Here is a 21,848-nt window from a genome sequence, read left to right as displayed (position 1 = left end):
GCACGCTTGCTTTCCCCTCAGTCACGCTCTCCCTCCCCGCGGGACTGTGTAACGTTTCCCCTTGTCTCTCAGGCGGGCGCTGAGGGGCCCTGCTGGGCCTCTGCCACCGCGCTGGGACCCCCATTCCCCTCAGGCCGCCATGGCCGCCGCAGCGGCGGCGCGGGGGACGCCGGGCCTTGTAGTCCTCCCGCGCCCGCGACGCGTCACTTCCGTCCAAGGGGCGGGGAAAGCGGGTCCGAGCGCCTCCCATTGGCTGTTGTCCCTCGCACCTTCCGACGGAAGTGGCGTGCGGCCGGCGGGGGTGGCCATTGAGCGGCGGAGACTTTGAACGGCCGGCGCGGGCGGCCGGGCCGCGGCCATGGAGGCAGAGGCGGGCCGGCGGCGGGCGCTGCTGCGCCAGGTGAGTGCGGGGCCTGAGGGGAGGCGGCGGTTCCCGTCCCCCGCGGCCCCTCACGCTCTGCTTCCCTCAGGTGCTGGGCTGGAGGGTGGCGGCCGCCGTCGCCTGGTCCGTGTTGCTGCTGCCCGTCTGCACCGCGGCCTTCGTCGTCTTCAGCGGCATCGACCCCTTCCACCCGGTGCGCTGGATCTCCAGTAGGTGCTTTGTCCCCCCCGAGGCGGCGGTCGGGGCCGGGGGCGGGCGCGGGATCCGTGGAAGGCAGCGGGCACCGCGCTGTGAGCTGCGGCCGCGGGGAGCGGGGCAGCTGGGGGTGGTCTGTAAGCTACAAAATGTCAGTTTCTGTCTTGGTTATAACCATAATTCCCTCGAGGTAGAAATAGCTGTTGCAAGCTCATGTAAGTGAGTATATCCTTTAGAGAAAAAAGTTAAGTTAAGCGACTTAGTTCTCTGTTCTTAGTACTTGGACACGCTTCCCCTTCCTGCCCCATGCAGCTGCTGTTTGCATAAAGAGCTTAAGTTTCCTCTAGCTTTGGTGCGTTGAATCACAAGTGAAATTCCTGAAACAGCTGCACTGCGTGGTGAGCATCACTTTCACTCGAGTGCACCCACAGAAAACTGAGAGATGTTTAGAGGAAAGCTGGATACCTGGAGTCACTCCGCTGCTCCAGGCAGCGAGACTTGATTTCTTTCCCCCTCTGATTTGTTCTTTTGGGCTTTTGTATTTTCAAAAGCAATTTACTTTGTAAGGACTTTCTTACCTTTTAAGTGTGGCGGTATGGTTGTAGCTTTTATTAAGTGAAGGGAAGCTGTGTTAGTTGAGCCATAATTTAATTAACTTTGAAAGATTATTATTTGAAAAACAAAATTCTGACTGTTCACTTATGAGAAAACCAGTTATAAGGGTGTTAAATAGTTTCCGTGACATTTAAATATGCTTTTATGCAGAAATGTTGTGTAGCTGGGCAGATCTGGTGAGAGATTACAGAGTCCATTGAACATTACTCCCCTTTATGCACTTAGTGCATTACTGCTCACTGCTTAAGCGTTCTTTTCTGTTACTTGATGCTGTTGTGTTACTGCAATCTTCTGAGCAATAATATATTTTTTTTATTTTAGATTCTCTCAATGATTTATATACTTCCTATGTCATCTTTTGTATCCTCCTTATGTCTGTGGTGATAGTAGTAATAAGCGTCTTCAACGTTGAATTTTATGCAGGTGGGTTATGTAAACTGCTGTGATACCTGAATTAAGTAGGATGGCCATTTAAAGAGATTTGTATTTTCATTCAGTGTACTTGATGTTGGTAGATTTCCTTTTAAATTAATATAGACAAGACACAAAGCTTGTTTTTAAGTAAATCATTCCATATTCCTGCTTGCTTCTTGGCTGAGACTCTCTTAGCTGAGACACTTTGTTGATTTCTTTGTTATCTAGTGACTGATTCCAACTATGAGAAGTTCTTTAATGACAATGGCTTTTTTTTCCCCCTCTAATAAAGGGTTTTGTTAATAAGAAATGAAAATTCACTTTTGGCTTTTATTTGCAGTTGTGCCATCGATACCATGCTCTCGCTTAGCACTGATAGGAAAAATTATTCACCCTCGGCAAGTTATCCATTCGGTTGTTCATGCTGTAATGGGAATGTTGGTTGCTTGGTGTGCTACAGTTATGACAAAAGGGAAGTTCCAGTTTCTTGCTGTGCCCTGCACGCCTTCAGAAAGGTAATTATTTGTGTGTGTTAAAGATAAATTATGCAAAGAACTTCTAGTGTAAAATGTATTTACTGATGGCTTCTTTCAAACAAAAGACTATAACTTGGGTACTATCAAAAATAAGCAATTATATCTTGATATCCTTTAGTAAAGGATAGGAAGTAGCATCCTTTGTAAATGTTAGAAAGCACAGAGAAATAACTGGGCTTGAAACTAAATTGCCAGCATTCTTAATGGAAAGTTGAATGATGACAAATTGGTTGAACTAGGTTTTGGTCTTCTGGTTAACGTGACATACTTCATAAATATCAGAAGCATCTTCATGTATAAACTGCAAAAACAGGTGCTGGGATTCCTACTTTAGTAAAGACTTATTGAGATATCATCATATGTACTGATCAGGAAAGTAAAATCAAACTTCTGATTTGAACTTCTGAAGGCTAGAATGACTTTATTAATTTTTTATTTTTAACTCAGAATTAATTCTAGGTTTTCTATTTTAGCCTAGTTGATGCTGTTCCTCAGATGTGCCTAAATGAATATCACCTCTTTTTTCTACTTTCGGGAGCTTTCCTGGGATCCAGTTATAGTCTTTCTTATCTTATAAACAATATGAATTATTTGCCATTTCCAATCATACAGGTAAGAGGTTTAACATCTTTGCAGAAAGACATGTCTAAGTAAACCAAAAAAGCCTTGATTGTTTAGATTTTTGAACGTGGCAGTAGCAGCTGTCTGTTGGCGTGCCTTCTCTAACAGATGAAGCGTACACTCAGGTTTAAATGGCTGTACTGCTCATCTTCCTCCTTCCTGCTCAGCCCCTTTCAAATGAACACAGAAATCCAGAGATCCAAAATTTATGCCCCTCTGATGCACGTTAGAAGCTTTTCTGTGCAGAAAGTGAACTACAGGAAAGAAACAATATCCACAAACTGAACTGACAACATGGGTCACCTAAAAGCTCAAAATCCTGAGCAGAAAAAAAGCACATTATCAACTGTGACTGGGTACCAGATAGTGATCTTCATATCTTTAAGCAACCAGAATCTTGCTTAAAGCTCAACATCCAAAGCTTGTTCATGTGAAATTCCATTAATTCCTTTGGAGGGGCTCTAGCAGTTCTACAGAAATCTGTCCCAATGTGAAATGATGAATGGCTTGTGAAACATCGTCTTACAAATACATCTTCTGTTGCTGTAGCCTTACAGCAGCTGTTAACTCTGCATGATTCCCGGATTTACAAAGTCAGGAAAGAGGCTGGCAGAAAGACACCAGGAAAATAAATAGTAGGTGTAATGTGGAATTGCCTTAAACTATTTTTTTTTAATTCATCTAGACTTCAGGTTTTCAAGTACCTTGTCCGTTTTTTATTTTTCACCATTTCATTGATATGTTCTGTGTGCAGAATACTAAACTAGTTTTTTGTTTGTTTTTAGCAATACAAGTGCTTACGTTTCAGAAGGTCTTTGCCTCTCCTTGTTAAACACAGTTGTGTGGAATCGCTATATTTCGTTAGAAACTTCTGTGTTGCATATTACTTTTTTGGTAAGGGTTCCTGAAATTCTTTTTTTTTTAAATTCCTGTATTTTGAAAACTTTATCTTTAATCAGTCAGGCCTGTTATGCTATTTTTCAGCCTTCCAGGTAACTTGCTAAAGGCTTGTAGGCTTGTTTAAATAAATAAATGAAGAGATCTAACACTTCTCCAAAACAGTAAGAAAAGACATGGGGTTTGTACAGCGATATTTGTATGATGGCAGTTCTTACAGCCTCACAGAAGCTTGTTTAACATATGAGAACTGTCTCTTCTACGAAGAGATTAATGCTTTCTATATGAATTTATTGTCTAGCTGATAGCATTCTCAGAAGGTGACAGTATTCTAAGGAGAAGGGAGTGGGGAACTATAGTTTTCTGACCTGAAGGCCGTTTCATCACTGTACCAAAACACAGACTGTTGTCTCGGGTGATCTCTTCTGTGCAGGAAATCTTGGTGCAGGCAGCTGTCAAATAACTTGCATGGAAGAGGAGCTGCCAAATTGTAATCAGTTGGTGATTTACAGGTGTACATTTAAAAGCTTGGTGCTTTGGGCCACTGTTTTGTGGCAAAAAGAATAAAAATCTGAAAACAATAAAAAAAAAAAATCATTTGTTTTAGTCTGTAGTTTACATTCCCGTTTTTCTTTAAATGTTCCCAAATATTTGCTGGGAAGCTAGCAATAAAAGATTAGGTCTATGTCTCTAAATGTATACTGGCCTGAAGGCTTTTTTTCCTTCTCTTTCTGTTTCTTAAAAAAAACCACAACAAAACAAACCCAAAGGCAGATTGTTTCCTGGTGTGCTCATGTTACAAGACCAGTCTCTTGTCTCTATACCCGCATTCTACTTCTGTCGTCTTTTTGGCATGTTGCATATGTGTTTTGCAGTGCTGTAGCTGTTTCAGTGTTTCTTTTTGATCCCCTAGGTTACATCCCAAAGGTATGGATAAGTACCACAATGGATCTTCAGGTAGACAGGTGGGTTGTACGTTGCGCTGATGAAAACTTGCAGGAGAATATTGACAACGGCTCCCTTTGCTAAAGAAGTCCAGCTCCGCAGCTGGCTGTGTGTGTCTAGTAGGACTTGGGTCCTTGTGTCCCCACACAGAACGTGGGGAGCAGTTGGTGCTTCTGAGATGGATCCAAAAGGAACCAACATCCCCTTGTAGGAACCATCTTGTAGATAGTCATTGAGAAATCCTGTTTCCTTCATCTCTGTAAGTCTCTAAAATATTAGAAAGGCAAATCTCTCCAAATCGAGTGTGTGTTTTATCTGCTTTTGTGTCATTCTAGGGGGACATAGCTTTGTTTTTATACGACTGCCGTTTGTTTTAAAATAGAGAAACTGGACTCTTAATTACTGTAATTACTTAAAACTCTAATTATTGTTATTTATTTCATACTTATTTTCTTTTCCTTAATTTCCTTAATTTTTCTTAAGTTCATTTAATGACAGTTACTGAAAAATTAAAGAAATGGTATCTCAAACACCTTTAAGAAGTGTTTTTGCAAAAAAAGAATGCAACTTTATTCTTGCAATTATTGCTCCTGTTACAGCTTAGTATAGACATCTTCCATAGTAAAAATACTTATATCTTCTTGGTTGGTTTATCTGCAGTAAATTGCATCCTCTTGACACTCTGACTGGCCTATTGGATCTCTCCTTGTTTTACCATGCCTGGTTATGCGGCGTATTTCTTCTGATTACCTGGTACATCACGTGGTTACTCTTCAAAATCTATGCTACAGAGGTTAGTACTTGGTGTCAGTGCTGAAGATGTAACATCAGTGTTTCACAGACACTACTTTCTTTTCAAAAGCAGTTTTACTAGGAAATAACATATTATGAATTCTTGAATTTTCGAAGCACGCACCCCAGGTAATACCTGATAACTGAACAGCTGAGAGAGGCCTTGAGCGTTAACTGACCTTCCCCTTTTCTCCCTATAGCACAAGCCTATGCTGCTTACAAAATTAACAGGGTTTACAGCAGTGCTTTGTTATTTCCACCTCCTCCTTATACTCTACTTCTGTTTCTACGTCCCCCTTCTCCTGTTCATGTTTGATGCTAAATCCGTGCAGATGTTGTTGGGGCCACCCTAACAAAGAACCACTTTGTGCTTCATGGAGTCTGCACCGCGTTCTTGGTCCTCTTTAGGTGTAAAGACAGATGAGCCAGTGCAGGGCCCGTATGTGTCTGGCAGAGCTTACTAATGGTCTCTGCGTGTGTTTCCATGCAGTGGTTTTGTATTTGTGTGCGAGGCTAGCTAAACAGCTACAGGTTACATGGGAAGAGAACATCCAGAAACTACATAGCTCTCAATGCAATTTTACAGTAGGAAAGAGAACCAAATGTTGTCCGTTTTCTGTGAGCTAAGCTCTAGAAATCTCAAAGCAAACCATCAAAGTACACAGTTGTTCAAAGCAGAAACATGTTAATCTAATTCAGGCTGCAGTATTAAAATAGACTTTGAGTAATCTCGGGAATTAAGACACTTATGCCTTTTCATTAAGTCATAAATTTACAAATGAATATAGCTAAAAAAAGACCGTTTAAATATATAATGAATTATATTAGAATAAATGTGAGACCATGATTGAAGAGGAAAAAAAAAAGTCTTGCCAACAAAAAATTGGAGACTTGATCTGTGACTAATCCAGATATTTCTGTGTAAGAATACAGAGGAAAAAATTGTTCATCTAACTTGATTTTAAAAAACAAAACAAAACATTACTGGACTGCAGGTTAGTGGGGGGAAAAAGCGATGTTTAAATCCTGGACCAAAGTAATGATGCAAAACACTTATGGGATGAAATGGCATGCAGTGCTTGTTGGAGTGTTGGCTTTAATTAAAAAGATCTAGTTGTGGCTGCATGGAGAAAAGACTAACAATGAGTGAAACAAAACTGATGTAATTATGTGTCAGAATCTGCGGGCGGCTCCAACAACAGTTACGAGGTGTGAACAACCTTTTTTAAAGGACAGTAGTTGCAGCACCAGGGAACACTGCCTGTCAGTGGCTGTAACTGTTGTATTGCTTATAAAACTCTGGAAGGCAAAAGAAACATCCAGCTGTGAAGGACCTTTTGACTTGGATAAACAAACAAAAGATTTGTTTATCCACATAATTTTGTTTTTTTAAGAGCTAAAAAACTTCCGAAGCTGTTTGTAAATAATTGCATAAAAAAGTCAGGAAAGAAATTAGTTCACATGAAGTCACTTTACTAACACTTTGGAAGCAATTGCTACCTCAAGTTTCAATTTTGAAGTTGAAAACAGGAAAATAAAGCTGTGATATGTAAAATGAGTGCAGTAACACAAAACTGACAGGTAATCTGTGCCAAACTGATCCATGTTAAATAAATAGTGTTAAAAATGTGATGTTTGATACAATTTAAAAACTGCTATTTCCATTTTAAATGTAGCCACAAGAACAGAATTTCTATTAAAAACACAGAATATGAATATGAAGAATTCATTAGTTTATCAGTGAAACGGTGCAAAAGAAAAATTAAACAAATCTTTTATTATTTGGTAAAAGAACCCTCAGTTCTTGACCGGAGTGGTTACACTCTTAAAGATAGACGTTATAGTTTAAATTTCAGTCTTGTTTCTGAATGTGTTGTCACTAATTTTTCCCCTGGGTATGTAGTTAGAGGGATTTCTTGTCATAATGATATGATGCCTCTAGCTGTGAATTAAATTGGTACATGGAAGGTAAAGATACCTGATTTTTCTAAGGTTTCTCAGTTTTAAATGTAAGGAGTCAAGTCTTTTTGTTTTTATCTTGGAAATTCAGGCAAATTTACAGTGAGTTGAAACAATGGGATATACGCTTCTGTAGTTCGTCATTCATCTGACAAGTAACAGCTCGGGCTTGGCCTTTCGAAAGGTTTTCTTTTGTTTTGCTCTGTGTAACTCAATTTCTGATGTTTATATTTAGACTCATCATTTTCCTGTCCAGCCGACTTTTCCTGAGGAGACAGACCAGTGCCTGCCGAAAATCTTAAGCAGCAATCCTCCCCTCATTATAAAGGTAATGGAATTCCCACCATCTTCCCAGCTAGGTGTGTGCTCAGGTGGTTTCTTGAAGCGTGCATTTAGATCTTCTAGATACCAGTTATTTTAACTCAGGTGCTAGTTCTTTAAAAAGCTGCCTGGGAACACTGGAGGAGGCATTACACTTAATGGTGAAAATTTGTTTAGTAGTGACATCTGCTGGTGCTCGCTGCACTGTTACTTTAAGCTGAAGACAGACTCAGTTAGTTAGACCTAAGGTCTGTTTGTCTGCAGCATAAGTATATTAACATGTACTGATGCAAAAACAAAAGGCTAGTGACATTTGGGGGTTGTTGGTTTTTTTTTTTAATTCTTTCAGCTTTAAATCTTGCCAGATAAGCAGGTGTGTTGTCAAACCTTTGTACACAATTAATACTTTGCCCCTGCTACTTGTATTTGAGTTCTTAAGTGTGTGTTCGCTCTTGAAATTAAAAAAATTATTTCAATTTTTACGTTGGAAGTTGGGTTTCTTTTTTTTTTTAAAGACAATACTAAAAAGCTACTTAAAATCTGTGAGTAAAGGAGTAATTTTGGTCTGACTATGGTAATCATTAATGGGATTTACTGATTATAATACTTAGAAATTGGAGACCTCATATAAGTATTATGTAAATAAAGATAAGAATATTCTGCACATACAAAATCCACTTTTACTGATTTTACAGATCTGTGATAAGACTGGAGATACAATAGGCTCTAATCCATTTGAATCCTTTTTTAAGCTTTGCTGCGTTATCAAAGGATGGGTGAGGAAGGGTCGAGCACAGCACTGTTAAAAGGAGACGAAGTCTAATTTATGATCCCAGCTGTTACTAAAGTGTCTAATCTATAATTGGGTCTTGCACAGTGTAAGAAATCTGGTTATTTTTGGTTTGCCACATTAACTATTTAATCGCATGAAAAAGCAGTATTAGGTCTGGTACTGTACAGCACACTGTGGAGTTGAGCTCTGGCTTATAGAAACAGTTCTTTCCTGAGATTTTTTTGCGTCTTAGGCTCTTTGTCTGAGCTGTTAAGATAAAAAATAGCGTTAGATCTTTAACTCCAGAGAAATGACATATTAGTAAAGTTCTCGGAAGCTCTTACTAACTCAGCAGCGCCATCCAGAGTGGTTCTAGGGATGTGCGCAGTCGTTTGCCTGCTTGCTTTTTCTGTTTTGTGGCTGGTGTTAGTCGGTGTGAACTCATTCTTTGTTAGGGATTGCTTTTGTATGGATAACTACATTTTTTTAAGGAAATATATTGGACTTTGCATGCCCTAAAACATTTTCCTTTCTTTGTAGTTTTTAGCCTTACAAGACTTGATGTTACTTTCCCAGTATTCTCCTGTTCGACGACAGGAAGTCTTTAGCCTTAGTCAGCCAGGTAATTATAAAAAATATTTTATGTTGATTCTTTGTCTTTTTTTTTTTTTAAACTGTTAGTCAAATGCTTTTAGACTGTACTTCATGCTGAGAGGTGTGCTATCTAAGCCAGGGGGCTTTGTCCCTATGATGCCTTTTCCAAAAGGATGCGTAATTATCTATATTCATATTGTTTCATCTACTAAACTCAAGAAATTCTGGTGCCTGTTTCTTGATTTAAATGGCAGCCATGAGGAAACACAGGTCTCAGGATACTGAAAGCAGGGTCCTCTTGATGCCACCAGTCAAATAGTCTGAAGTGAATAATCTAACAGATGTGTATGAAAGCCTAATGCTCAGATGTGAATGAGGTGAAATCAAGCATAAATGGTGAGTCACCACTAGAGTAGTGAAAGCAAACAATGGCTATAATTTCAATTAGTATTCAAGCCTCTTTCTATATACAAAGATATGACAGAGAAGGTAAATTAAAACTGCGTCAAAGCCTCCGGGAACTTTTTGTTACACCTCATCAGGAATTCCAGTGTTTGTACTACTTCAAAATTGTTTACCATCACCATTGATATTGCTTTGTTCGTTTTAGTTGTTTAGTGATTTCAGATCTGATGGGCCGAGCTGCCTGTGTTTCCCGCTCGCTTAGCGGGTTTCACTGCAGTCTTTTTAGAGTTAGCCACTGGCAGAAGGGTAGAGTCTGCCTGTGTTTTCATCTTCCCTTCAATACAAATTTATTGTCACAGTGAAAATGCACTCTGTCTTTTTAGAAATACTATAATCTCTGAGCCTTGTGCTGAGAGCGCACGGGCACTGTCAGGATAGATACAGGGATGAGCATCTGGGTTAAACATACCTATAGCATTTCCTTTTGTGTGTGCGTACTGCTAGGTGGGCACCCGCACAACTGGACTGCGATATCAAGGGAGTGTTTGAGTCTTCTGAGTGATCTGACCAAGAGGCTGATCACACAGCAGGAAGCTGCAGCAGCAAATGGGAGAGCAAAGCAGCCGGCAGGAGAGCTGAAAGTATTTCCACAGACTCCAGGTATGCGAGGGAAACGCTCATAATAGTTTGTAAAGCATGAAAGTACCAATAGATTCCATAGGTACGTTAGTCTCAATTAAGTTGTATGGGGAAAATGAGTTATAGGGTTTTCTACAAATAAATGCAGACAAAAAGTCTCTCCCCTGATTTAATTTTAGATATTCTTGTTGAAATAATCCCAAAATAACTAGAGAACTTGGAAAGATCATGTTTACTCAGTTTGTTTACTTTGCATGGTGTCATATTCAACACAATATTTTTTTCCGCACTTGCATGAACTAAAAAAGTCTAATTAGTACAGTTTTAGTAAGTGGTCGAACCTAGTAGAGGGAGAATTTAAGTCTTGCCAAGAGATGCTTTGTAATTTGCATAGCTGCTCTTATGATTAGTTTAAGATGGTAAAACAATTTTTTGTTGTCGGGGGGACTTTGAATATGTAGTATGTATTAGTATATTTGCTAATATAATATTAGTATATTCACTAATATTGCTGTAGAATTAGAATATCCAATCCGACTCCTGAGCGGTGTGCCACCTGCAAGCATTTCGGGTGTTTTACGTGCCAGACGTAGGCATCATTCCTGGCAGCAGAGCTGTGTTAGCACGAGGGGTGCCAGGTAATTGAATCCCTTAGCAGTCAGTGCCTAGGATACAAGTGCCCTGGGAACAGCGGGGGACTGTTGGTATGTCAGAGGTGAATTTCTTCTAGTGCTGCTGTTCCTTGGATTCTGTGTCTTTTCTTACATACCAAGCAGAATCAGAAAGAATCGCCATTCTTCTATAGGTAGCCTTTTTCTAGTACTTAATCCTAAACACACACTTTATGTAGATACATACCAGGGCATAGTGATGCTAGCTAGCAAAAGGAGAAAAATAAATAAATCCATGGGGATCCTTCTCATCACTTGCTGTTCTTAAACTGATGAACTTTTAAAACACTTCATGCTCATGTGGATGCGTACTTCTTTGCAAAACCACAGTGGAAACAATGTCCTTTCGTAAAAGCTCTAATGATAAGCGAGGTTGTTGAAATAGCAATCAAATAACAAACCGGTCTTTTATTTCATATGTGCCAGCCTGTTTGTCTTCACGCAGCGTGTTGTTTGTCACTAGGAGCTGTTGTGACAGAAGACGTGTCTTTCCAGTCACAGAGGTCTAATATTGTTCCCAGAGCCTCCATGGCTTCCCTGGTTAAACCATCCCTAACGCCTTTAAAGAGATCGCCTGGGTCTGATCTCGGTTCGCCTTTCGGCTCACCTGCTTTAAATGGCAAGATGGGAATTCTAGATGTAAACTCTCCTTGGCATGGATCAGTCCAGAGTCCTCGTGTTATGAGAAGGCAACCAAAGCTGTGGACATCAGGTTCAGGTAAAGGTTTTTCCGCAGCGCTGTTTTTAGCCTTGTAGCCCTAAGTGTAGTAGGCATGTCAATAGAGATCTGTATCTTGAGGATTAAAGTGAGAGCAACCAGTTTTCTGAAGATGCTGTATTTCTCTTGTAGATCTGCAAGTGAATGGTTCCCACCACGAGTCCATCCCAGTGCTCTCTGCTGCGAGAGCTGGCAGTGAGGCAGTACAGCCAAGCTTTATTTACGCATGGCTTCAGAACAAGCAAGAACAGGTAGAGTAAAAGCCGCAGTACAGATAGGTTATAGCAGCGTAGCTTAGGTGTTCTCTTTTCGGAAAAAACTTTCCATTTTTGTTAATTAATACTTCCTTCTCCAATTAGCACACATAACAAAAATCCTTCCACCCACCTCCAATCCCTTTATGCTGTGAAGAGATGGTAGGGTTGAAGAGGGCCAACTGTTTAACTATTTTTAATCTTTTGTTTCTTTTCAGATAAAAAATTTTTTGTCCAAACGGGTGCTGATAATGTATTTCTTCAGCAAGGTAATCATGATCTTATGTTTTGTGACTGATCATAGACTAGAAGTGCATGAGCATATGGGTTCTGCTGTGGCGCTCTGTACTTTTTGCATATAGTAACAGCTCTAACACCTTTCCTGTTAATTTAAGGTTTTCCATAAGTACAACTTTGTATTTACTATTAGTTTCATAGCAGGAGTATCCCATACCTGCATAAAAAAGAATAATCATATTCGTTTAAATTCTTCTGGTTATAAACTGCATTTTGCTTGAAGCATCATGTACCAATAAAACACAACTGAAAACTTAAATGCAATTGTCTTGGTATACTAATTGTAACATGACATGGCTTCCAGTTAATTTTAAAATTCAGTTAACTGCTTTTTGCTAGGTCAATGTACCAAATAAACTCTTTATAGTTTTCCTTTGTGGGAGAAAGGGTAGCTAGAACGTTGGGAATTTCTCCTTATGAGTTACTGGTACAAATATTACTATTACTTTTGAGGTGAACTTGAACACTTAAATGAAACTTGCGTCGTGTTTACACAGAAAAACAGCTGGGTATTTCTCTTAGGATAATTGAACAACAGCTCAGTTATATTTTACAGAAGCATCCCCCTCTAATTTTGGACTTTGTTTTTCAGGGATTTAAATGTTTCCTGCAAGTAGAGATCATATTTTTATACGCAATCTTTTCTGTGTATGTGATAATGGTTTACGCTTACATATACAGCAGTGTTTTCTGATCAGTTATAGACTGGAGCGGAGATGGAGGCAAGCAAGATCATTAAATGGGCATAGGGGAATTGTCTTGCCTATATAACTCTTGAAAACTAGTTAGCTAACTTATTTTTTTAAAATTCCCAGTCATAGCTATGGCTTTGTGGGCAGCTCCTGTCCAAAAAGAATTTTAGTTTCTTGAAAGATCTGATTTTTCTGAGTATTCCCTGAGATCTGTCAGCCTTGCAGGTCTTTTCTGAGGGGAGGGGGATGACCCCACCAAATGTGTAATACCTTAATTGAAACCTGTAATTTTGGTGATATTGTTTGTGAAGTGCACTCAGAATGCTTTGATTTCTTCTCAGCACCCCGAAGCCTCCATCCAAGCTGTCTTCTCTGATGCCCAAATGCACATCTGGGCTTTGGGAGGTAAGCAGCTTCTGTTCCCAGGCTACTACTAAAAGGATTCAATTCCAGGTTTCTGGGGCTTTAGAAATGCAATGGAAGAAAAATCTTTGAATCTATTTTGATAAAACCTGACTGCATTTCAGATACCAACATGAATAAAGGTTTAGTTAACTTGTTAGTTTTGAGATCCCATGCGAGATCTCTTAGTTTATGTTCTGTAGAGGTTTGGTAGAGATTCCTAAACTTGATTTCTGTTGCTTCTCCCACGTGAAACCAGGTATCCCTTGTACATATTTTTTTTTTTTTCAGTAATAGATTTATGATGTCTCTTTAAAACGGCTTTTCTGACTAAAAGCTCTGAGCCTTTCTCTGCTAATCACAGAGAGTTGAGGGAGGGAGGCACTCAGGTAGTGACCTAACAACTAAATGGAAAAAGATGGTCTGCAGAGAATTAAAAGAACAATGACAGCATGTGGTCGCACTGTGGGATTTTCTTGTTTGTTTCAAAGTCATGAGCAAATACCAGTATTGATGGAATCTTTTATTAGTTTTGACTCTGTAAAAGTTGATCTTTTTCCTAGGTTAGATTTTTTTTGTGGGCAGATATGTCAGACTGTCAGAGTGAAGGTGATGAGTTGGGATGTAGAGTCAGGATGGGAACCACACGTACAGTTTGCAGAAAAGCAGACAATACCATTCGTGTCTTAACTAAGGGCAGAGGCCTAAGCTGTAATTCTTAAAAATATGATAAGTAGTAAACTGTGAAGGGATTTAAAGCTAAATCAAGGTTTCCCTCAAAGTAGTAGAGCATTCTCCTTGTACAAGCTGAACAAAAAAAGTTAAGTGATCTAGAAATGTTTGTTTATAGCGAGAAGAACTGTGAAATAGGTCCTGTCTCTTGGTTGATGTCAGGTGCAGCTCTGATCCGAGCAGCGGAAAGAGGGAGCCAGTGCTTTTTTAAAATTCACACATACTCTCTCTTGCCTTGTCATCAACCTCAAACTCCTGTACACCTGTCAAACCAGGGACTGGTTCAGTCCTGAAGCAAGGCAAAGCTGAGGTAACTGTCACCTGGCTGTCCTGAAGAATTTCACTGCACTAGTTGAATCTTCAGGCAAACCATAATCTTTGGTAATGTTTCAGAAGCTGATAATTCAGTAATTACAGTAAATTACTTTTTTTTTTTTAAAGGTCTGTCTCATTTGGTAGCAGCCTCCTTTACTGAAGACCAATTTGGAGTTGTCCAAACGACACTGCCAGATATCCTGAATACTTTACTGACTCTTCAGGAGGTAAAAACTGTTAACTTGTCCTTACTCCAGAACAAATTTAGAAGAAGAGAAGGAGTTTTGTTAATATTATATTTTGACCTTGGTGACCAGTCATAACATTCAAGTTTGTAAATGGCTTTTCTTCTGCAGTTAATCTAAACAAAACAGCTAGTTGCCACTATCTTATTGTGAAACAGCTGAATAAAGACCTTGCTATAGTTTTTGAAAATGTAGACATAGAAAGTGTGTTTTTAATGGAATGTTTAATTTCTAAAAAAAACTTACTTCATGCTCAGTTCAAGACCTTATTTTGGGGATGCCGCACTTAAAATACTATATTTTATGCATAGTTAGGACTTCATCTTTATTTGGCTGTACACCATTCCTCGTGAAACCTGGAGCACTTAAAGACATTGCAAATCACGGGAGATAAGATCTGTGTGGTGTTTCTTTGCTAATACTAAGTCACTCTCAACTTACTGATGTTTGTGTAATGTGTATTTGAAAAAAATCCAGATTTGTTTCCAAGGCTATGCGTGTCCTATTGACATAATCATTTTACACTGCCTTAATGGAGATTCTTGGAAAGAATTTAGAGGTTATTAAAGTTCTTCGGTGCAAGTCATCTATTCCAAGAACAGGCACCGCCGGGGGAGGAAGCCAATACCCTTGTTTCTGAAAGAAACAAGTCATAATACAGGACAGAAATATATTTTTACTGCAGTGTGCGCTGTGCTTAGCATTTAAGACTCATTAACAGAGGTTTATTTCACAGAACTTAGTTCTGTGTTCACGTTGATGGCCAGGGAATGCAAGGTCAAGCTCAGTCTCCCAGTACATTTTTGTATGTCTTCGTGGAATTTCTGAACTTGCACTTTCTTTTTTCTTTATTTGACATAAACATACTGCGAGTTACATTATGAAATAATTGAGCAGATGAAACAAGTTCATTTTTCTTATATGTGTTTCTCCATCAGGTTGTAGACAGGTATTTCAAACTGCCTCACGTTTCTAGCAAGACCCCCAGGATTTCAGGAAGTCTGGTGGACACATCCTACAAAACGCTACGATTTGCACTTAGAGCATCTCTGAAAACAGCACTATACCGGATAACTACCGTCTTTGGAGAACACTTAAAGTAAGAACTTTTTAATCATTGCTTGCTAAATTTGGTTTTAATTAATGTTATTGTAGGACCTGTGAAAAGGGAAGTTTGGGCAAAAATCCATTCAGGTCATTATTCATGGTATTTTAGTATTTTTTGATTTTGATTTTGTTTTTTTGATTTAAATTCTTGTATAGATATTTTCCCCTCCCCCTTAGACACACACACACCTTTCCCCCCCTCCCCGCTTAGAAACTTACTGTTCATAGATATCTGGGCGATTTTTCCTAGTGACTTTTCATGAAGTCTTTAGAAGCAGTCCATGAATACCACTCGTTTAATAAATCTTTGCTATTGAAAAGAAAGTAAACCAACTAGAGACAATTGTCTGTTCTGTAGGGAGAGAATCCTGAGAATCCTATGAACAGTCCAAGTAATCTAATTCCCTTGCTTCTTGGTTCTCTGATGGCTCTTTCTCAGTCGCAGCAGGCAGACTTTCGTTCTTGGCCTCTGCGTATGTGGGACTGAACCTTCCTGCAGTATCTGCCCATCTCTCTCTGTGGAGATGAAATGTTACTCAGTTTGGAAGTGCTAGATATACAGGAGAGATCGTTTTAAGAGATTCTTTCTTACCTAAATCATGCATGCGAGTTAAACAATTGCTCGTGTGAGTTTAAAGGTGAGGAAATAGGCTAGGTTTCTAGGGTCAAGTGTCTTGGTAGTGGAAGCTGTTGAGGGTAAGAATTGACAGTTTTAAGGGTTAATACAGTTTTTTGTCTCTTTCTTGGAATGTAGATTTTTCATACAGCTGGGTTTCCTAAAATTTAGCTCCAGTGTAATTGTTGATTTTGATGTATACTTAATTTTGGTGTGGAGCTTTATTTTTTGTGGTGTGTTACATTTACTGTAAAATCTTCTGTTCTGCATTTGTTGTTTTTAGTGCAGTGCAAGTGTCTACAGAACACAAAAAAAGACTTCAGCAGTTCTTGGAATACAAAGAATAAAAAACGGATTCTGATGCAGCTATCATTTTTTTCCAACACTCTTGGTAAGAAGAAAGTGGGACTAATGAGCCTGTTTATCTTGGCTTTTTGGAAGAGTATATGGAAGTACAAGTCACAGAACAAAACTCTTAGAGCTGTAGAAGAGCTCTTCTGGGTTTGGATCGTCTTTTGTATAATAAAACTTTCTTAAAATTCATCTTGCCTCCTTTTAATATCACTTACAAATAAGAAAGTGTCAGTTCTTATTTTACGTAAGACACTGACATTTGAGATTATCGGAGTTACTTTGCCACTCGGATCCCTCAGTGTTTTTCACGATGTATTCTTTCCTGATGCTTTTCTGTTAAAGGGCTGAGTAGAGATTTACATAGATACTTAGTGTGCCTAAGCGTTTCATAAATTTAGTTGATAACACTTTTAGTGCAGATGAAGTGTGTACTTTAAGAGTAGGGAACAGATGTGCCCAGGAATAAAACATGCTACTCTTCTACAAGATGGAAATATGCCTCAGAGTAAAATGGGTGTGCTGAAAGGCATTGTTACGACACAAATACAGCTTGAAAAGCTAGCAGCTTGCATTTTATCTTTAAGGTGACCCAGGAAACTAAGTTCTGATCTACGCTGCAGCATACGAGAAACGTTACTGTATTTAGGAAAACTCCCAAGTAACGATATTGTGAATTAAAGTTTAGATCAATGGCTTTCTCTTAAGGTGGATAGGAAGGATGTTTGCAGCACATCCAACTTTTTCAAAATAACATACATTATATTTTTCACCAAAAGCTACCATAACTTTTTAAAGCATTTTTAAAAACTTTTTATCTGTTTCAAAATTAGCTACTCAGTTTTTAAACTGACTCCCGTTACTGTGATATCTACACTAGAAAACATGTATGAAGAGCGTAGATGTAGCTGCAGTACCTTACTGTCATTTCCTTGAGATAAAAGTAAGCTAAGTGGCCTTGCAAATGAACTTAGTGTGATAAGGGGAAACAAAATTTGGATCGTTTCCTTCCATTCTCTTCGGTGCTGTTAGTCCTGTGGGGTTTGGGTTTTTTTGATGGAGGGCTTAAGATCTGAAGATGGCCACAGTGTCAGTCACGTTGGTGTGATGAAATGATCAGCTGGTGGAGGGTGGTTGTGTAGTAACAATTCTTCAGGGGGGCCGTAAGGTTTAGGTAAAAGAGAAACCCTCAAGTGTACAATGAGACCTGCCCATTGCTTTCCTCAGTAGAGACATGTAACTTTCTTGCAGTGCAGACACTGTGTGTTAGATTTGATAGTGGGAATTAGAACTGTATTGTTCTTTCTGCATTGAGGTGCCTTACAGCAGACACCGTAAGGTGATGGACAGCCTTTCGTTCTATTTAAAGGTTAAGCACAAAGTCTTTTAAAGCTTCTCCAAGCTGAACTTCTGCTACGGGTTTGACTATTATGTCAAAGCCTCTTGCCTGCCTGGTTTATTAAATAATTTAATTTGCTTATTTTCTGGTGTTGCAATGTGCACCTGGAGTTAAAATGGTGCTTTAGCAGGTACCTCAGGTGTTACCTGTTGATCCAAATACTTCAGTCAAAATTTTCAAATAAATTTTTCAGGCATTTAAACAGGTGCAGAAAGTTTTGGGTTGGTTTTTGGGGGGTTGTTTTTTTTTTTTTAATTGCTCTGGTATTTTCTGCAGCACTCCCACAACTGTAAGCTGCAAGTTGTAATTAACAGTGTTACGGCTGTCAGCAACAGGCTTAAAATGCAGATGACTTTTTGATGCCAAAGTGCTTGAGGTCTGTCCTCCTGGTGTTGCAGTAGAGATTTGCACATGACATCTGCTAATGTGTGTGTGATTCATGGCATTCTCTGTGTATGACAGAAGAGCTTTCAAAAGCTGATTGCTTTGTGGTTTCTTTAAAAGCTCCAGTTCTTAAAGAGCTGTAGACTTTTTTTTTTTTTTGAGCCTTTACTTAAAAGTGCATCTTTAACAGTTATCTCATGCTCATGAATCTAAGTACAAGAATATAAAGTGTACACTGGATGCCCTCTGAAGATGCAGTAACTGGCTTACACAACTCAAACAGGGATAACATCTTATTCTAGTTTTGGCTTTGGGAATAATTATATTCCTCTGGCAAACGGTGCTGATGTTTCAGGTCCTTTTATATACTTCTGTCTTAAAAATAATAAGCTTGCGAAGCCTCTGTGAGGTACGGTAAGGGTCTCTCAAGTTCATTTCTGCATTCTGGGTAATGAGGAAAAAAAAAAAGCCTTTTTACAGTTGGTTTCTATGTAACTGCAGTTAAATTGGATCCCTCAAGCCTGATAATATTTCTCATCTCAAAGCTGAGCTGCATCTTCTTGCTGGATTGCATACCAAACGCACAAGTGAAGCGATAGCATTTGGTTTGATTGCTGTTCTGGTGACCCTGTGAACTACCTGCCTCTCCCTAGAGGAAGGTTGGTAGTCAGGACTATCTGAAATGATTTCCACCACAGCTGGAAGTGGAATGCTGTTGACTGTTCAGATCTGTTTTCCTGTTAGAATGGAGTAGTGAAATAGAGGCTTTAGCTCTTTAGCAGTCTCTTATAAATATGAACAAAACCCACTTCTGCTTTGTTTTCTGAGCTATAACTTTGAAAATTCAGACTGTGGGTGGAAAAATGCGCTGGCCCGTCCTTGAAACGATTGCACGCTGCCGTATGTGAGGGAGCTGGGCAGGACCTGCTCCCTCAACAGGAGCACTTTTGCCACTTTGGAGAATTGTCTCGATGCCAATTGCAGCTCAGGGCCTGAATGCACCCTTGACATGAAGTGGTTTCGATTCTGTTGCTGCTTACTTTGAACAGAGGCTGTATTGTATGTCCTGTGCTCGGTGTCTTAGGGCCCTGAACAGCCATCTTCCCACCTACTGAGACACACGTATGGCTCCGAGGGCAAGGCAAGCGCCCCTCCAGATGCATCCAGCTGCAGCTATGGAAGTATCAGTCTCTTGATGATGGATTTGCTCAGTCACAGGCAAGTCGTGGGGTCTGTGGGCTGTGTGCTCACCAGACCCACCCCAGCTATGGGAACTGGCCGTGTGTGGGATCCTATGCTTGCCTGGGGGGAGGGCCTGATGCCTCTCGGGGGGTGAGTGTATGTGAATCCATATGAGGTGGCCCTAGGAGCACCCTCAGCTGCAGAGGTGCTTCTTGCTGTGTGCAGTGCTGTCCCCTTGCATGGGGGGCTGTGCTCCCCATCAATGGCGGCCATGCTCCCACCACTCCCATCGCCACCTTTCTACAATGATGCAATAAAAAGATGAAGGTCTGGGTGGAATAATCACAGATGCTGCAAGTTGAGGACCCTCCCCACTATCCACACGCCTTCCTCCCCCTGTGGTCTTGGCATTTTGCATCACCAGTACAGTGTTAACGTATTTCCTATGTGGATCAAATGCATTTGGGTGCCGTGGATGTACCTGGAGTGTGGTTTGCCAGGCTCTTGTGTTGTACAGGGATGTGCTCGCATCAGAATATTGGTTCCCCTCACTGCAGACTCATGGTAGGGATTTGCATCTGGCATATCAGCTTCGGACAAACCTGTAATATAAACAAACTGCACAGCTCCCTTGTGTCTGAGAAAACAGCCTGAGAGAGAGCAAAACCTACACCGTACTGTGATTTCAGAAGACAAAAACTGAATGAGAGAAGACCTCACCTTTCTGCCCTTGCAAATATCTTGCAGTAGAGCTAGTCAGTCAGGCGATAAATGAACATGGTGTCTCTGGAGCCTGCCATGAGATCAAAACACAAATTCAAGTGGGAATAGTTCCCTGGGTGGCCTGCTGGATATGCTACCTGATTCTTCTAATAGGTGGTAATGGCATAGGAGTTGGTTTGGTTTTTTTTTTCTAATCGCCCTAAAGGGTCAGTTCGAAAAATAGGAAGAATTTCAGAGAAAACTGTGGCCTAAAAAGCACGTGTATGTGCTCAGACAGACATCAAAGGAACCAAGTGCTGGATGAGTAGTGAGCTCCTCTCCCTCCCCTGCCCAAAACACACACAAAAATACAGGCTTTGCCTTTCACCTCTTCATTAACTCAACTTTTAAATCTGACTACTAAAACAACAGTGCTGGTGCTGGCTGTTGTATTTAACTGCATCTTGGCTGAAAAGCTATGGCGAGAGCCCTGGAGTGAATTTTGAAGGAATTGGTAGTGGGAATATATAGCCTTCTGGCAGTCAAAGATTGTTGCAGGTTATATCTCTGTTCACATTCAGCAAGCTCCAGTTGTGGGTTTACTAATGTTAGATGTTTCAGATCAAGAGATAGGCTGGGTGACTACCTTTAGGGCAAGCTTTTTGGGGGGCACCAGCTTTGTAAACTGCTGGGTTCCCTGTCTGTTTACCAGTAGAGGTCCCTGCTAAAAGCAGGTTTGGGGAAGCACCGAGCTGTGGACCTCATCAGTGGTGGTACAGAGTTTTGGGTTGAGCGCAGGGTTGCAGCTCAAACTTAGGTACTGGGGGGACCCTGGCAGTCAGATCTGGGGAAGGCTTTATCGGCAACCACGGAGTGTTGTAGGAAGAGAAAGCCCAGTCTCACAGTTAGTGCAAGCTGAACACTGCCAGGGAGAAATGTGTTTGTCCTTGCCTTCATCACCAAGATCCTGAGCAGCACTTCAGCTCTTCACAGGTGGCCACTCTTTGCAAATCTCCCGGTTTCCACATGCTCTGTTTGGGACACCAAGGGTTGAGTTTAACCGACGGAACTGGAAATGTGCTCTACCATATACAATGATGGGAAATGCTAAATAACCTAGAGCGAGGGGTGGGGGAAGCAGCCAGTCTTTGTCACAAGTTTAGCACTCAAACTGAAGCTTTTGGCTTCTGGGCCTCTGTTGTAAAACAGGGCTTAGCCTAACCCCACCCTCCCTCACCTCCGATGATGATAGAATCATAGAATCATAGATAAGTAAATATTTGTTTGCAGTGGGTAGGCTGCTGCACTGATGGACAAAGAAATTTGCTGGTCAACAAAGAAATGCGCTGGAGAAAATTAATAACGTTGTATTCTGCGCAGGGCTTGGCTGATGTGCAGGAAATATATTCAATGTGTGGTCCGGACACTATGCCAATAAAGAGAGAGCAGAAGAGGGACTAGCTGCTCATTCAGCAATCACTATCTTCAGTGCAGTAAATATATGGATCCCCAGGCAAAACAAGTGTGGGGCCATGCTATAAAGCCAGTACTATAACTCATTTATAGCAGGCGTGAATCGAGGTTGTACCAGTAATTCTAGTCCTGGCATGTCCCAGTGATGAGGACTGGATTTTACGAGCTGAACATTCTTAAGTTGTGCTGTCCTGTTTTTCTTTTTGTTTGTTGGTTTATGA

General features: G+C 40.4%; 1 protein-coding gene across 2 annotated transcripts; it reads left to right on the top strand.

Moving 5' to 3' along the window:
* The first annotated feature begins 273 nt into the window (after positions 1-273).
* Positions 274-16,981, top strand: NDC1 (NDC1 transmembrane nucleoporin). Of its 2 annotated transcripts, XM_074597705.1 has the most exons (18): positions 274-400; positions 471-591; positions 1,514-1,615; positions 1,947-2,121; positions 2,616-2,754; positions 3,549-3,657; positions 4,574-4,625; positions 5,266-5,398; positions 7,592-7,684; positions 8,990-9,071; positions 9,953-10,108; positions 11,222-11,476; positions 11,609-11,727; positions 11,949-11,999; positions 13,061-13,124; positions 14,295-14,395; positions 15,352-15,512; positions 16,420-16,981. In XM_074597705.1, the coding sequence occupies exons 1-18, from the start codon at positions 359-361 to the stop codon at positions 16,481-16,483; spliced, it is 2,019 nt and encodes a 672-aa protein (XP_074453806.1). In that variant the 5' UTR covers positions 274-358; the 3' UTR covers positions 16,484-16,981. The 2 variants fall into 2 exon arrangements, with proteins under 2 accessions (XP_074453806.1, XP_074453807.1); XM_074597706.1 differs by lacking the exon at positions 471-591 and having other exon boundaries at positions 275-400; positions 16,420-16,679.
* Positions 16,982-21,848: the final 4,867 nt, after the last annotated feature.

The sequence above is a fragment of the Larus michahellis genome, chromosome 8 (assembly GCF_964199755.1).
Source record: "Larus michahellis chromosome 8, bLarMic1.1, whole genome shotgun sequence".
In the NCBI taxonomy this organism is placed as follows: domain Eukaryota; kingdom Metazoa; phylum Chordata; class Aves; order Charadriiformes; family Laridae; genus Larus; species Larus michahellis.
This window is presented reverse-complemented; position numbering and strand designations above follow the sequence as displayed.